The sequence below is a fragment of the Nycticebus coucang genome, chromosome 3 (assembly GCF_027406575.1).
Source record: "Nycticebus coucang isolate mNycCou1 chromosome 3, mNycCou1.pri, whole genome shotgun sequence".
Classification (NCBI taxonomy): domain Eukaryota; kingdom Metazoa; phylum Chordata; class Mammalia; order Primates; family Lorisidae; genus Nycticebus; species Nycticebus coucang.
Genome location: NC_069782.1, coordinates 89,781,438 through 89,797,911, shown reverse-complemented (window position 1 = coordinate 89,797,911; position 16,474 = coordinate 89,781,438). Strand labels below are relative to the sequence as shown.

The 16,474-nt window shown below is 47.4% G+C and overlaps 1 protein-coding gene across 3 annotated transcripts in view; it reads right to left on the bottom strand.

Moving 5' to 3' along the window:
* DLG5 (discs large MAGUK scaffold protein 5) overlaps positions 1 to 16,474 on the bottom strand; it is a 142,997-nt gene that overhangs the window by 30,712 nt on the left and 95,811 nt on the right. For all 3 annotated transcript variants that reach the window (XM_053584035.1, XM_053584036.1, XM_053584037.1), the window contains 8 exons: positions 15,685 to 15,810; positions 12,137 to 12,269; positions 11,295 to 11,419; positions 10,464 to 10,639; positions 9,442 to 9,545; positions 6,455 to 6,547; positions 1,171 to 2,190; positions 346 to 469 (listed from right to left, as the gene is read on the bottom strand). In XM_053584035.1, the coding sequence (XP_053440010.1) occupies positions 346 to 469; positions 1,171 to 2,190; positions 6,455 to 6,547; positions 9,442 to 9,545; positions 10,464 to 10,639; positions 11,295 to 11,419; positions 12,137 to 12,269; positions 15,685 to 15,810 (1,901 nt within the window). The remainder of the gene's footprint in view (positions 1 to 345; positions 470 to 1,170; positions 2,191 to 6,454; positions 6,548 to 9,441; positions 9,546 to 10,463; positions 10,640 to 11,294; positions 11,420 to 12,136; positions 12,270 to 15,684; positions 15,811 to 16,474) is intronic.

Sequence of the window (16,474 nt, the reverse complement as noted above, 5' to 3'; positions counted from 1 at the left end):
CTCCCTGTATCCCAGGAAGCAGCCAGTCTTTAGGGAAAAGGACTCAGAAGGCCAGTTTTAATCACCAATTGCCTCTGGCCTGTCTCATCTGTAAAACAGGCAAACTCTCTTCCTTGATTCCTATTTCCCAGGCTACTATGGGAAAAAGCTCTTCAACAAGCTAAGAAATGTCACAGTTCCAGGACCAACCATCTCAGACAGGGGAACAACCCCTGCTTCTCTGGACCTCAGGCCTGAAGATACATGGCAGCTCTCTGAAATACCTGCTTCTTCTCTCCCTGGAGACTGAGCAACCCCGTGAGTCCACACCAACCCTCTGCCCTGGGTCCCAAACTGCTGACTCACCCACAGAGGGCCTACTGGGGTACAGGGGTGGGTTGCTGTGCCGGCTGGAATGCCCTGGAGAGTAAGGCGCCCATTCCGGCAGCTCCGGCGAGAGTTCTGCACTAGCCGGGGCACACTTCTGTTCCTGCAGAGCCAAAGGCAAGCGGTGTCTGTTAGACACAGTGAAAACATTCTGTGCATCTGCTAGCAGGTTTCCATCCCCACCAATCAGGGCACACACAGATAGTTAAGAGGCAAGGGAGAATTTGTTGCGCATTCCTGTTGCCTTACGCATCTGGAAAGAGCTTCCTTCAGACCCCTCAGAAGAAAATCAGAGAGAACAAATCTCCATTCTTTCCACAAAGTCAGCACGTGAGTAAAAGGTGAGAATGCATGTGTGCATCAGACATGCAAAATAACTACGCATCAAGCACAGCTATGAGAAACTGTCCCCAGCTCCCAACAATCTCTCTCCTACAAATATGATTGTGCACACAGAGACCATCAGGCTGCCTGCTGCCAGCTCAGTTTTACAGGTGCCATCTCATCTCCCTCAACCTTTCAAGGCAAGTCCATGTCTCTAGGTTTTGTAAGTTCCAAAGCTTCTTGTTGAAAAAGCTAACCAAACGGGGATCCCCTCATATCCCATTGTCACTTTTCTACCTTCTACCTTCTAACAGGCCACTTCCCACTGGCACCCCCTGCTAGCCCCTCCCCATTCCTCGAATCCAAAGGCCAAGGCAAAGGAGCCAAGCTAAGCAGGGGCCTGGGAAATCAGGTGCAGAGCCCTCCCACAGCCAAAGGTCCCTCCAGGCCTCTACTCCCCACACAAAGGGACTGAGCTACCTCCAGGAACTGGGCAGGAATCACTACTGGAGCAAGCTTAGGCCGAAAACCAGGAGCAGACTTTGGCCGGCGCCGTTTCTGCCCCAGCTCGTCAGCCTTCTGGGAGGTGAGGTCTTCCTCGCAGGACTTCTTTGCTGGTAAGGAGGAGGTGTCTCCATCCCCTTCAGGGTAGTAGCTGGAAGCAATGCGGACCCTGGCCTTGCGAGGGGGTGATGCGTGCATAGCCTCCCCAGGGTCCACGTCGGGAGGCGGGGCGCTCGGGGGACTGGTGGACGGGGAGCTGCCCACCAGAGTGGTCTCTGACTCTGAACTAGTTTCTAGCCTGTGCTGGAACTTAATGGAGTCACTCCTCCTGGGAGGTTTGGGGGGTGTCAGAGGCCCCATCCTCTTGGAGGGCTGGGGGGAGTGAGAAGGCCCAGGGCCTGGGAGCAGATAGTCTATTTTAGGGGGTGTCTGGGGGCGTTTGAAAGTGTTAGGGTCAAAGATAGACTTTCTTTGCTTTGGCTTCTTATAAACAGAGAGCTTCTCAGGCCCTGATGTGGAGCTCAGCATGGCCTTGGGCCAGGTTCCACCACTGTTGGAGCCCTCAGGGTCTGCCTTATCTAGGGAGGTCTCCCCTACCCCACAAGGCCCCACCTCTGTTTCAAAGGGCAGCAGGGGCCGCCGGCCATGCATGTCCACCAGCCCACAGCCACGCTCCCCAGAGGCATCTGAGCGGAAGGAGCTCAGGCTACGCTCAGAGGCACTGGGACAGGCCTGTGGGGAGACCTGAAAGGGCCCCCCAGGGAATGGCTTGTGCAGAAAGGAGCTGCTGCCTCCTGGGGTCCCTGGCTCCTTCCTGTCCTCCAGTCCATCCTCGAGGAAGACATCCGTCTGCGTGGAGCTATTGTGCTGTGTCAAGTTCCGCTTACTGTGAGCCTGGACCTCTGGGCCCTGGGCTCGGAAACTCAACATCTTATCAGAGTCTTTGATATTCTCAAAGATGTTCTGGCCACTCCATGAGGGACTCTGAGGGAACACCTAAGCAGGGATTGCAGAGAAGTGAGAAAGACAGGTGAGACAGCGGGACTTGGAGCCCCAGTGAAAACTGTCCCCACAGGAAAAGAGACAGTCAGGAACAGGCCACACTCCCCTCAAAAAAGAGACAGAAGACCCCCCACTCAAAAGACAGACAGACAGAGGACAGACACACACACACACAACACACACACACACGTGCATGCACGCCTAGCCCTAACAAAGACGTTTTCTCATTGCCCTGGCCACTTTGAACTCAGAGGACAGCCATAAAGTTCTCTTGATGCTGAGCACGTTTTAAAATCACCTGGACATGTCTTGCACATTTTAAAAAACTATTAAGTGGGCTAGACATCTGTAGCTCAAGCAGCTAAGGTGCCAGGTACATACACCTGAGCTGGTGGGTTCGAATCCAGCCCAGGCCAGCCAAACAGCAATGGCTGCAACCAAAAAAAAAATAGCCAGGCATTGTGGCGGGTGCCTGTAGTCCCAGTTACTTGGGAGGCAGAGGCAGGAGAATCGCTTGAGCCCAGGAGTTGGAGGTTGCTGTGAGCTGTGATGCCACAGCACTCTACCCAGGGCAACAGCTTGAGGCTCTGTCTCAAAAAAAAAAAAAAAAAACTATTAAGTGTAAAAGTAAAAATCTGTTATTAAAAATATATCTCTTGTGGTATACACAGGCACTGGAATATTAATCGGCACTAAAAAGAGAGGAAAAGGCACGGAGGGACCTTGAATGCATATTATAAGTGAAGAAGACAATCTGAAAATACCACATATTGTATGATTCCAACTCGACAACATTCTGGAAAAGGCAAAAAGGAGACAGTAAAAAGAGCCATGGTTGCCGGGGCTGGAGGCAGAGAAGGATGAACAGACAGAACACAGGGAATCTCGGGGCCAGTGACTATTCTGTACGGTACTCTGACGTGGGAAGTCATCATTACACATCTGTCAAAATCCACAGAATATACAATACCAAGAGTAAACCCTAACTTACTTAATGCATTTTAATACTGACACCTCAATATTGGCTCATTAATTGTACAAATGCACCACACTAATGCAAGATGTCAATAATAGGAGAAACTGGCTGAGCCTGCAGGAGGTTCTGAGGCCTCCACCACAGCCACTACCACAAGGAACCAAGAGGTGCTGACCATTCTCCTGCCCACTGTCAGAGGTGACGGCTTTTTGAAACTACATGTTAAATAAATAGGCAGAGCCTCTCCTAGAAGTTGGGGAGAAATGTGACCAGCCACCACCATCTGGATCATCCTACTCAGAAAAAAAACACTGTAAAGGCATAGAGGGACAGCATGGGATACCAGGAACGGAAAAGGTAAGAAGGGAGAAAAGCCAGCAAAAGGAGCGAATGAAGAGAAGTGTGGCAACCAGGGGCAGAGCCTACCTGTGGAATCACGGGGGAATTAGGGCCACTGCAAAGTCCCTGTGGGGGTGGACTGATGACTGACCAGATTCCTGGGTGGGGCTATCTCACCAGGCGAGAAGTGTGGAGTAGGGTAAATGGAGCTGGGGACCTACAAGGCTGTCAGGTGCACTAATGCCGGCCCTTTTAGGGAGAGCCGGAGAGGAAACAGTCTGTCCCATCGCTTCTTTGAGACAAAGGTAGTAATGTGTGGCTGGGCACTTTCCTTGCAGAGTGCAGGTGAGTCTGGGCGTGGGATTTGGCGAGCAGAGTACCCAGAGCGCTAACAAGCATGGGGGGGGGGGATGCATCCTGCCACTCAGTTCAGTAAGACACATGAGTGACATGGAAATCACTCAGGCTCTGAGAGTCTGCTGGCGCCCACATGAGCCCTACTCTGTGTGGCTTCTCAGGGGCTGTGAGGCCAGCTTTAGCTCTGCCCTCCAAGCTCAAGCAGCCATCTCTGGGGCTGATCCTGCAGCTCCACCAAGCAAGTCAGGGAGCTCTCGCTGTCCCCGCAGACCTTTCAATTTCCTTTCAATCTCCAGGAAAGGATCCCTGAGGCATAATCCTCACTCAAGCAGAGATACCTAACTCCCTAACTAGTCCCAGAACTAGGTTGTGTCATCCTTGACCATACGTCCAGGTCTGTGGCACCATGCCCCTAAGTCTTCAAGAATAGGAACAAGAAGCCCAACCCCAATCTCCTTGACAACCAGTTGATGAATGCCAAACAACCCAAAATCCAGGCAGGATCTTCACATTTAGAAACGGCTGTCTCTGCTGATTCTGGAGCGCCATCTAGTGTTCTTGTTTAAAAAAGAAAAATTCAACTCTCCTGGATACCTTAGAGGATAATAGATCATTTTAACCCCAAAGTCCAAAGCTAAAGAAGAACAAAGGGGAGGAGGAAAAGAGAAAATAAAGTAGGAAGAAATAAAGTAGAAGAAACCACACGTGAGGAGAAACCAGCAAAAAAATCTCTGGCTACATGAAGAACAAGAACAGATCAAATCCCCCAAGGGATCACAATGGCTACAGAAGATGCTGACTATAAAGAAAAACAGAAATAACAGAAACGAAATTCAGATTATGGATGGCAAATATGATGAAGAGAGTTAAAGGGAATGTGGAAAACAAGCAAGAGAAGCCCCAAAATGTCCCAAGAAATTAACAAAATGAAAGACAAAGTCACCAAGGATTTGGACAAAACTAGAAAGGACATAACTGAGCCAAAAGAATTGAAGGATGCATTCAGAGAGTTTCAAAATATAGTAGAGAGTTTCAACAACACATTAAACCATAGAGAAGAAAGAATCTCAGAGTTTGAAGACAAAGCTCTCAAGATAACCCAGTCATTTAAAGAGGCAAAAAAGAATAAAAGTAGAGCAATCTCTTAGAGAGTTATAGAACTACATGAAGTGTACAAATATACGAATTATAGCTATCTTTAAAAGAGAAGAAGAGTCCCCAAAGCATGGAAGCCCTAGATGATGATGTTATAGTGGAAAATTTCCCCAACCATCGCCAAAGACTCAAACATACACCTATTAGATGGATAAAGTGAGGCAGACAATTCCATTTAAACACCATCTCCAAAGATACATTGTAATTAACCTGGCCAAAGTCAAAATTAAAGAGAAAACTTTGCAGGTGGCCAGGTGTCAGTAGCAGCTGACCTACAAGGACAAACCATCAGGTTAACAGCTGATTTATCAGCAGAAACTTTACAAGCCAGAAAAGAGTGGGCTACTTCCTTTGATCTTCTTAAAACAACTATCAGCATAGGATTCTGTATCCTGCAAAACTACATTTCATATTTGATGGAGAAATCAAATCTTTACTGATAAGCAAACACTGAGGAAATTTGCCACTACAAGATTTGCTCTGCAGGAAATACTTAGGCTTATACTATAACACAGCCCAATACAAAATAAAGACACCTGGAAACCAAAGGAAACCAAAGCCTAGCTACCACAATGGCCCAAGTGAAAAAAAAAAAAAAGACAACAGAGCCACACACAAGACAAACTAAACTCCACCGCACCTATCAATCCTCTCAATAAATATGAATGGCTTAAATTCTCCCCTACCCCTGAACAGACACAGGCTGGCTGACCAGATAAAAAAATATAAGCTAAATATGTGCTGTCTAGGAAACATATCTAAAGACAAATAATAAGAGAAACTTAGGGAAATGGATGGGAGTGACAGAGTGGTTGAAGGAGTACTGAGAATTCTTTCTACTCAGCCCAACTTCTCCATAACCTAACTGCTCCCCGCAAAGTCTATTAATTTAAAAATAGTCAATTCAGAAAGCATCTCTTAAAGAAATGGATAGGCTTATTCTTCCAACTTTCTATTAGTAACCTTTTCAATCATGTAGAAAAGTTGATAGAAAAGGGTCGATAAACCCACCATCTAGATTCGACAATGTTTTGCCAAACTGTCTATATTATATTGATCTTGTGGAATGCTGAAAAGCAAGTTACAAATATCATGACATGTCAACCTCTAACAACTTCAGCAAGTAATTCCCCCAAATAAGGACATCATCCGATATAATAATCCCAATGCCATCATCACACCTAAGAAAATTAACAAATCCCTAAGATTACCTAATCACCTGGTCCAGATTCACATGTACTCAATTCTCCTCAATATTGCCTTTAGAGCTGTTTTTTTGTTTATAACCAGTGAAGTTCATGCACACCTCGCACTTTGTCAATCACTACCCTTGTTTCTAAGATCCCAGTGATGCTCAGAAGTGACTCAGCTCTATGGAGTTGAGGCTCTACCCACCCCCCAACAGGGAGACAAACCAGGAGCGGGGCTTACCTTCAGCAGGGAGAGGGTCACAGCGCCCTGGCAGCTGCGCAGCAAAGATTCACATTCGTTCAGAGACTTGTTGTCCAGTGCAATGCCATTGATCTAGGGCCAGACAGACAGGGATCAGGCCTACTGGGACAGGGATCTCAGGCCAGCCAGGAAGGGGCTCTGCCCACCTGCCAGCCTGCATTGGAGAGTGGGCCAAATGCTGTCAGCAAGTGTAAGGGGCCAATGTCAGGAGTTGGCAAAGGACAGAAATTCCCTCCCTGGAAGGCCTGAAAAGTCCAGGTAAGAGGCTTCTAAAGCAAATGAAACATAGACTCTCAACATCATGCCAGGAAAAGGAGCTTGCCTTTCTAGAACCAGAACCCCAAAGACTCTGGGGAAACATCTCAACCCTGCCACTTTCTGCTGTGTGATGCTGGTCCTTGGCTCAGAACGTCCTAGCCCACTCCTCTGAAAAACATGTATGCTCCATAACTCAGAAAATACCAGGAGAAATGGAGTACTGTCATTGTTCATCAAGAATCCCTGGATCCCTCCCCACATCCTTCCCACCTGTGTTCAAGCCTTTTTAAAAAGTGTATGTCCAACAGGTACATGGTTAAACTGTGATATATCCACACCACAGAATACCACTCAGCAATGATAAGGAACAAATGATCCTTCCACTCAAACACTGGGAGAAAGGTCACATAATATACAATTCCATTTCTATAACATTCTCAAAGTGACAGAATTAGAAACGGAAAACAAATCAACCCCCAGCGCTAAGGGATAGTGGGGAATCGTGGCAGGAGGGAGCAGTTCTGCGTCTTGACTGTGCTGGTGGTCGCACACAAAACGTGATAAAACCATACAGAACTGTACACTGTACCATGTCAGTTTGCTAGCTTTGGCATTATAGTTATGCAAGGTATAACCATTAGGAGAACTGGGTCATGTAGGACCTTCCTACACTATCTTTGCAACTTCCTACTGGTCTGTAATTATTTCAAAGTAAAAAAAAAAAAGTATCTGCAGAGAGATTATCTTGGAGTGGTGTATTAACTTGGTTTTTCTTCCTTATAACTTTTCCACATTTAGAAAATCTTCATAATGACCATATTGCTTTTATACACTGGGTCTCCTAAAAAATCTGGAAAACATTGGCAATGAGCTCTCTCATATATTGCAGGTAGGACTGAAAAGTCCAAGACCTTTCTAGAGCCCAAAGGGAAGATGGCATTTTGTGTTAAATGCTTTAGCCCTCTGACCCAGCAATGCCCCACCCCAGGAATTTACCCTGGGGCACACTCCCTCAATTCCCTATTGAGGGGCATCCCAGTGGCCATGCAGTGCTGTACTGCTAATAAAGGCAAAAATGCCCTGACATATGGTCAGGACGTAATGGTCAACGGTTTGGGTTGCTGCCACTGAAGAATGATAGGCAGTTACTTATATGGCCCAAGCAGGGTAAAAATGTAAATACAGAGGGATTTTTAAGACATGTTGGTAAAAACAAAAAGTGAAGTAAGCAACTGAGTAAGCAACTGAGTGTATTATGATCCCATCTAGGTTACAAAATAATATGCACAAAATGCACAATTTATATCTTTCTAGAACAAAATACAAAAAATTGTTGCCTGTAATCCCAGCAACTTAGGAAGCCAAGGCAGGAGGATCACTTGAGACCAGGAGTTTGACACCAGCCTGGGCAATATAATGAGACTCTATTTTAAAAGAGAGAGAAAGGAGAAAGAGAAAAGAGAGGAGAGTGGAAGAGAAGGAGAGAGAAAGAGAAAGGGCAGAGAGAGGGAGAGGGGCAGGGGAAAGCAGAGGAGGAGAGAGAGAAATTATCCAGGTTCAGTGGCACAAATCTACTCAAGAGGCTGATGCAGGAGGATTGCCCGGGAGTCTGAGGCTGCAGTGAGTTATGAGTGAGAATTCATCATTCATAGATAGATAAACTGACAGATAATGGCTGCCATCAGGATAAGAACTGGTAGGCAAGGAGTCTAGAGCTAGAGGAAGAGTTACTGTCACTATCTGCCTTTTGTACAATTACAATTTCATAGATGCCATGAAAAAGTGTATGACATTTTTAATTCCAAAAGATTAGTCAGAAGCATTAAATTTGCACACTTACAACAACAATCTCACCATATTTCTAGTTCAGTCACCAGAGATATACTGTCTGGTGCCCCAAAAGTGGCCGTGCATACAAATAAAGTTCATTGCAGGACTGCAATTTCAGACACAATTTGCAGACACAGAAAACAATTTGTATATCCATAAATGGGATGACTTTAACTATATTTAATGAAAAAGGAGAACACCACAGGTGGATAAAATCAACCAAGCAAAAATTAGAAAAATACCTATGACATAAAACACAACTTGTAGATCCCATTATTGTATTAAATAAGTAAACAAAACCCAGAAACCTATATATGTATACATAGATTTGTATGAGCACTTAAGATCTGAGCTTGAACACATCTTACAAATAGGAAAAGAGGCGATCTCTAGGAGCAGGATTAAAGAGGGTAAGAGACTGACGCTTTACATTTTGCATATTTTTGTACTGCTTGGCTATTTTAGAACAATAGGTCTTACAATGGTAACAAAAATATTTAAAACAATAGATATAACTGTTAGTTTAAAAAAGAATGTTTAAAAATGACACACAAATGATGCCAATTTATTTTTAAAATTTTTTCCTGAATATACATTCAGGTATAGAGAAATGTATTTAAAATGTTAATAAAGATTATCTACAAGTGGTAGCAATACAAGTGACTCTCATTTCCTTCCTAAACTTTTTCTATACTTCCATATTTTCTATAGTAAACAGAAATACATCATCAGAAAAAAGTCATATTTAAATGTCTGCATGGTGCAATGCTCCAGACTAAGGTGAACACAAGAACTCTGCTGGTTACTTCTCGCTCAGACTTCCCAAATGTAATCTCTTATATGAAGCAGACGGCCCTGGTTCTGGCCTTAACACTCACCGCCACAATCCTGTCTCCCACGGCAAGAGACCCTTCTTTGGCGGCAGGGCTTCCAGGCACCACAGCGGCAGCATACACTCCATTCTCCAGACTGATGCCACTGTCTGCAAGCCACAGGAGGTCATTGTGTAACCCCTGGCTTCACTGTCTGGCCTCTGGTCACCCCACCTCATCTTTGTTAATTAACAAACCTTATAAAAGAGGACATCAGCAGGCTGCACCCCATCCAGCCCTGTGCCGCACCCAGATCACACCACAATCAGGAGTTCATAGTTAGATCTGGTCTTGTGAATCAAAAGCTCAGCAAGGGGGTGGCGCCTGTAACTCAAGCGGCTAAGGCACCAGCCACATACACCAGAGCTGGCAGGTTGGAATCTGGCCCAGGCCTGCCAAACAATGACAACTACAACCAAAAACTAGCCAGGCATTGTGGCAGGTGCCTGTAGTCCCAGCTACTTGGGAGGCTGAGGCAAGAGAATCACTTAAGCCCAGGAGTTGGAGGTTACTGTGAGCTGTGACGCCACGGAACTCTACCCAGGGCGGTAGCTTGAGACTCAGTCTCGAAAAGGAAGAAAAAGAAAAATAAAAAAGCTCAGCAAGGGTTCGGCACCCATGGCACAGTGGTTACAGCATCACCCACATACACCAAGGGTGGCAGGTTCAAACCTCGCCCGGGACAACTAAACAACAATGGCAACTGCAACCAAAAATAGCTGGGCGTTGTGGCGGGCATCTGTAGTCCCAGCTACTTGAGAGGCTGAGGCAAGAGAACCGCATAACCCCAAGAGTTTGAGGTTGCTCTGAGCTGTGACGCCACAGCACTTACCAAGGGTGACAGCTTGAGACTGTCTCCAAAAAAAAAGGCTCAGCAAGACTCAGAACCCTGGGACTCCAGCCAGGAAAGCACAGGGGCTGCATTTAAATGGCATCAGAACCTTATCCCTGGGGTTGGGGTACTTCAGAGGAGCACCCATAGCCCTCTCCAAGAAGAGACACTCGGTCCACTTCTGCAGGCCTGCTACCTTTCTGTCCACTGAGGTTGATGTGCAGCGGTGTCACCACCTTCCCACCCAGAGACTTCCTCCGCCGCACAACCATGTTGATGGCCCCCTCTCCGTTGAGCAGAGCCTTGATGGCCTGCTTCTTGTCCTTGTTGATGAGATCCACGTCATTGATTCTCAGCAGCCAGTCGTTAACCCTGAGGAGCGACACAGCCAGGTCAGCACCCACGCAGGCCTTGGTACCAGTGGGTAGCCATTCAAAGGACCAACTGCCAAAAGGCAGGTGCCCCGTGTGTCTGTTCAGAAGGATTTCCTTTTCTAGGAGTATGCAAACTTGCAGATGCTAAAATTAGACAGCCTGGGTCGAAATCCTGGCTCTACCACTTACTAGCTGCGTGACCTAGCCACTCTAGCCTCAGTGTCCTCATCTGTAAAATGGGTGCAATAATCACACCTACATCACAGGATTGTAAAGATCAGTTAGTTTATATAAAGTGCTTAAACCAAGTACTCAGCACATGGTCAGCACTGTAATAGTGTTAATCATCCTCACTATTTCATGAAATGAGCATGTACTGCACGTCCTAGGCCCTCATACATAACCCCTGAGTCCTACCCTACCCAGAGAAGCAAAAGATAGCACCTGCTAACTGGAGAAAAATAAGACTCAGAGGAAACTGAGAAGCAGAGTATGCTTCCAGAGCCATATTAGCACTTGTGACTGCAGGCCTTGGACAGACTCTGTGAGCCCCAAGGTGCTCTGATGCACAACTGCTATCTAACTCTGTCCAGGTGCCCTGTACTGGATGAAGGGCCTCACCATCCTTCCCAAGCCAGGGCCTCAACTCTTACCTTAAGCGGCCATCAGCAATGCTTCCTTTGTCTACTTTAGTGACAAATATACCACAGTCCCCGGGAAAACAAGGCTCATTCACACCTTCTGCCATCTCAAACCCCAGCGCCTTCAAGTCAATCTCCTGTAAAAACAGCCACAGTAGCAGTACACTTCACAAACCAGTGATGAGAAACATTTTAAGCCCCTAAGCCATTTACTCTGAGTTGAGAGACTGTTCTTTTACCTTGTCTGATGGGATACTCAGTGCCCAGGATGAAAGCCTATGAGTAGCTGCATCTGCCCTTTACAGCCAGTGCACACAGACATCCTGCCAGTCTCTCCCCATGCTCTGCCCTCCCTGTACCAGGCCAGCACCATCTGTATGATACAGGACACCAGCCTGGTGCCACTCAGCCTGGACAACTGCAGGGAAAGGATGTGTTCATGCCCCTGGAAGGAAAAGCTGAATCTCCAAAATCTCAGCCATGAACCTTTAGAGGTACTGCAAGAGGATCATCTACCCCGTCCTGTTCCCTAGCCAAAGGCTTCATGTCAGGCGGTGCCTGTGGTCAGTGAGTAAGGCACAGCCCCATATACCCAGGGTGGCAGGTTTGAACCCTGCCCTTGGCCAAACTGCAACAAAAAATAGCTGGGCATTCTGGCAGGTGCCTGTAGTCCCAGCTACTTGGGAAGCTGAGGCAAGAGAATCACCTAAGCCCAGGAGTTAGAGGTTGCTGTGAGCTGTGACGCCACAGCACTCTACCCAGGGCGATAAAGTGAGACTCTGTCCAAAAAAAAAAAGAAAATGGCTTCATGTCAAGGACGGCAGGGTAAAAAAAGAGCCCCAAAGGCAGCTCACCGTCTCCCTTTCAAACTCTACAACTTCCGTTTCCCACTCCATGGAGTCTGTGTCAATGGCCGAGTCGTGGGAGCTGTGGGCCATCAGCTGCCGGAACCGTGCCTCCTTTCCCAGCTGGGACTCCATCTGCTCCCTGTGGACAGAGAGTGCCATGGCGACGGCCCTTTGGGGACCACACATTACCCTGAGAAGCACTGGAAACTGAGGCAGGCCACGCATGAAGGCTTAACTGGGCTCCTTCACCCCTCATGCTTCATCCCAGCTTCCCAATAAACCCAGGGGTTCAGGCCAAGGCTTCTTAGGTATCAGTCAGTTTTCATAGTGTTTTTTAAAAAAAAGGACAGAAATTCTCCCCAAATTTATATAGAGGTTTAACACAATTCAGATCAAAATGCCAACAAGGCCAGGCACAGTGGCTCCATCCATAATCCTAGCTCTCTGGAGGACGGAGGCAGTACACTGCTTGAGTTTAGGAGTTTGAGACCAGTTTGAGCAAGAATGAGTCCCCATCTCTATTAAAAACAGAAAACTAGCCAAGTGTTGTGGTGGACACCTACAGTCCCAGCTACTCAGGAGCCTGAGGCAAGAGCATTGCTGAAGCCTAGGACTTTAAGGTCGCTGTGAGCTATGACACCACAGCACTTTAGCTTGGCAAAAGAGAGAGTCTCTAGTCTCTGTCTCAGAAAAGAAAACAAAAAGCCAACAAGATGCTTTGTAGATACGGACAAGACTATTCCAAAATTCATACAAAAAGAAATTAGCACAGCTTGAAAATAAAACAAAGTGGGAAGCATTATTCCACCTAATTTATGACTTATGATACAGCTAACAGTAGTTAAGACTGTGTGGTACTGCCAGGGAGACAGAATGCCACATGAATATAAAAAGTGCCGAAGTAATTCAACAGAGAAAGGATACCGTTTAACTCGTGAGGCTGGCAACTGGACACCCATCAGTAAATGAATCTCAACCTAAATCCTTTATCTTGTGTAAAAATTACCTCCACCTGTTACAGATTTAAGTATAAATTTCCTTCCTTCCTTCCTTTAGAAGGAAGATATATAAATATATTTTAACGTTTGCATCTGTTAGGTAAGGTCCCTGCTGTAGTTGTGTCCCTCCCCCAGGAGGTGTGCCATATACCCTTACATTGTGCCCATTAGGTAAAAGCACACCAATCCCCCTATCCCACCCTCTTCTCCCCCTCAGGAAAACTTTTTGTTTTTGAGACAGAGCCTCAAGCTTTCCCCCTGGGTAGACTGCCATGGCATCACAGCTCACAGCAACCTCCAAATCCTGGGCTTAAGCGATTCTGTTGCCTCCGCCTCCCAAGTAGCTGGGACCACAGGTGCCCGCCACAACACCCAGCTATTTTTTGGTTGCAGCCATCATTGTTGTTTGGCAGGCCAGGGCTGGATTCCAACCTGCCAGCTCAGGTGTATGTGGCTGGCGCCTTAGCCACTTGAGCCACAGGTACTGCGCCAGGAAAACATTTTTTAAAAGCTTTGAGTTAGGTGAAGAGTTCTTAGATATAACCTAATCCACTTAAAATTTTCTCAAAATTTGATAAAATTGACTTCATCAAAATTAAAAACTTCAGCTCTGAGAAAGACTCAATAGAGAGGATGTTTAAAAAAAAAACTTGAAAGATTCAAACTCTGCCACGTCCCCGCATAGCTTACATGTAACCCCCCTTTCTAAAATCAGGGCCCAGGCTGCCTTTCCAGTTCATGAACGCTGCCACTGGGCTCCTGGCACTCTCCTGGTGCACTTCTGACCTACTTTTGTTTCCTGCTCAAGCAGACAACCTCGTAGGGCCAAACCTTTGCCTGGGCTGTGCTATCACTGGCCAGCTCTAGAACACTACTCAACCTCTAAGGCAAAGCTCTAAGGCCTCCTTCCTAGGACACTGCCCCACAGGCCAGTGCAGCCTGAAGCTCTGCATTCAACCCTCACTGCACTCATCTCTCATCACCACAGGGGTATGCTGTCATTTCCATGGACTAGGGGCTAGCTGGGTGGTAGCACGGACTCCTTCCACAGCATCTTGCCACTTACAGAACTTAGCAGAGAGGAAGTACAAATACGAACACAGTTAAAGGACAAACTAGTAAAATGAAGTTAAGATGCAAAACCTCCAAGGCTCAAGCCCCAGAGGTTCTAGACTTTCCCTTAAAAGGGATCCCTTGATTCCATCACTTGCTAGACACAAGGTGGGTCCCTAGGAGACCTCTTAACTCCTAGGTATTCCTTTGAGCACTCAAGCTCCAAAGGATCTGAATTTTTATTTAATAAACAAAGCTGTTAATCTTGCTGGGAGTTTAGTGAAGGAGGAGGAAGGGCAGCTATACGCCCTTCTAGACAACATTGCTCAAGTGTGTGAAGCTTGCGCAGTCGCATTCTCTCTCTCACACATACACACAGATGTTTCTCGCTGCTCCGTGAGAAGCATCTGTGTGTGTGTGTGTGTGTGTGTGTGTGTGTGTGTGACAGAGAGAGATCGCCACCCTATTAGTTTAGGCAATATCATATCACAGTGGATGGAGAGCCACTGCTTCCCAGCTAGAGTCTGGCTCTGGACTATGGAGATGGTTCCTGAGCTCTGCCAATTTCTACTTTTAAACCCTGATCTTTATAATTTCAATCACCACTAAAGGCCATCAAATGTTAAATGACACCCTAGTGTCATAACCAAGAGAGGCTGCCTGATACCCTAAGCAGCCTTCCAAATGACAAGGTAACACAGACTGCTGAGTGGGAGTCACAACTGCCTTCAAAACACTGAAGAACAACCCGCTGTCATTCTGTCCATTTCCGGATTTATCTCTTTGATGGACCTACACCTGGTCTGTCTCCCTTGCTGCGCACCATGAGCCCCAGGAGGGCAGGCACTTGGTCTGCTTGTTCAGTATTGTGTTCCGGGTGCCTCTCGTGGAGGCCGGCCCAAACAGAATGGGTACCTGATAAATCATCCTTGAGTGGTGGCTCAGCGCCCGTAGCTCAGTAGTTATGGCGCTGGCCACATACACCAGGGCTGGCTACAACAACAACAAAAAATGCCAGGCATTGTGGTGGGCACCTGTAGTCCCAGCTACTTGGGAGGCAAAAGAATCCCTTGAGCTCAAGACTTTGAGGTTGCTGTGAGCTGTGATGCCAGGGCACTCTACCCAGGGTGACATACTGGACTCTGACTCAAAAAAAAAAAAAAAAAAAAAAGAAAAGAAAAGAAAAAGAAATTGTCCTTGAGTGGATAAATGAATGAAGCAGGGAATGAATAAATTGATAATACATGCATGCCTGTCCCCAGATGGACTGCCTGGCAGCCTGGCACCTGGTGCCTGCCCTGTCTCCATGGAGTCACCAAAGCCCATCGTGTAAGAATTTCTGGTCTAAGAATTTCTAAGTAACGCAACATGGAGACGGCATTAGGACCACTCTATAGACTGACAGAACAAGGCAGCATGAAGGACAAGAGCCAGGTCTGCACACAGGAATAAGCCCCTGCCACAGCATTCAGGGCTCCCTGGCACACGCCCACCCAGGCCTACTTGAGCTCCTTAAGCTCCCGGCTGGTTTCGTTCTTCTGCTTGCGAGTATCATCCAGGCTGCGCAGGGCCTCGGCCAGCTCACTCACTGCCCGGTCCCGCTCCCGCCGCAGGTTATCGCACAGTGTCCTAGAGGGGTAGAGAGCAGGGTAACCTCTAGGGGTGGGGCAGGAGCACAGGGGGCGCCTGATCTGCATGGACAGCCTGGCAACCCCCACACCCAAACACCTACCGGTCCCCAACTCATCCAGACGCACAGAAGGAACACTCAGGCTCTGGTCTGTATAGACAGCCTGGCAGCCCCCATCCCAAAGCACCTGTAGGTTCCCAACTCATCCAGATGCACAGGAGGAGCACTCAGGCTCTTGGTCTGCACAGACAGCCTGGAAACCCCCTTCCCAAACACCTGCAGGTCCCCATCTCATCCAGATGCACAAAAGAACACTCTGGGTTTGGGGGGTGAGACCAGCCAAGCCAGGCCTATCTATCACACAACCCAGAGAACACTGAAGACTCTGAAGGGGTCACTGGGGGAACTAGCTTCGGGTTCCCAAACTCCAGGTGCACTCTCCATATTCCTGGGTGAAGGACCACCCTCTGTATATACTCCCTATTCTGAAGCTGGTCAGGGGCAGGAGAGATTTCCCCCACAGGAAGCGCCCCCGCACCTTCCACACATCTCATAACTACCCTCAGGGAGGGCTTTCTCGAGCCATGCCTTCTCCCCATGATCAGGCTGGAGCCCTGGTCAGGTAGCGGCCAATCCTCATACATCTCTGCAGCCCTGAGCTCT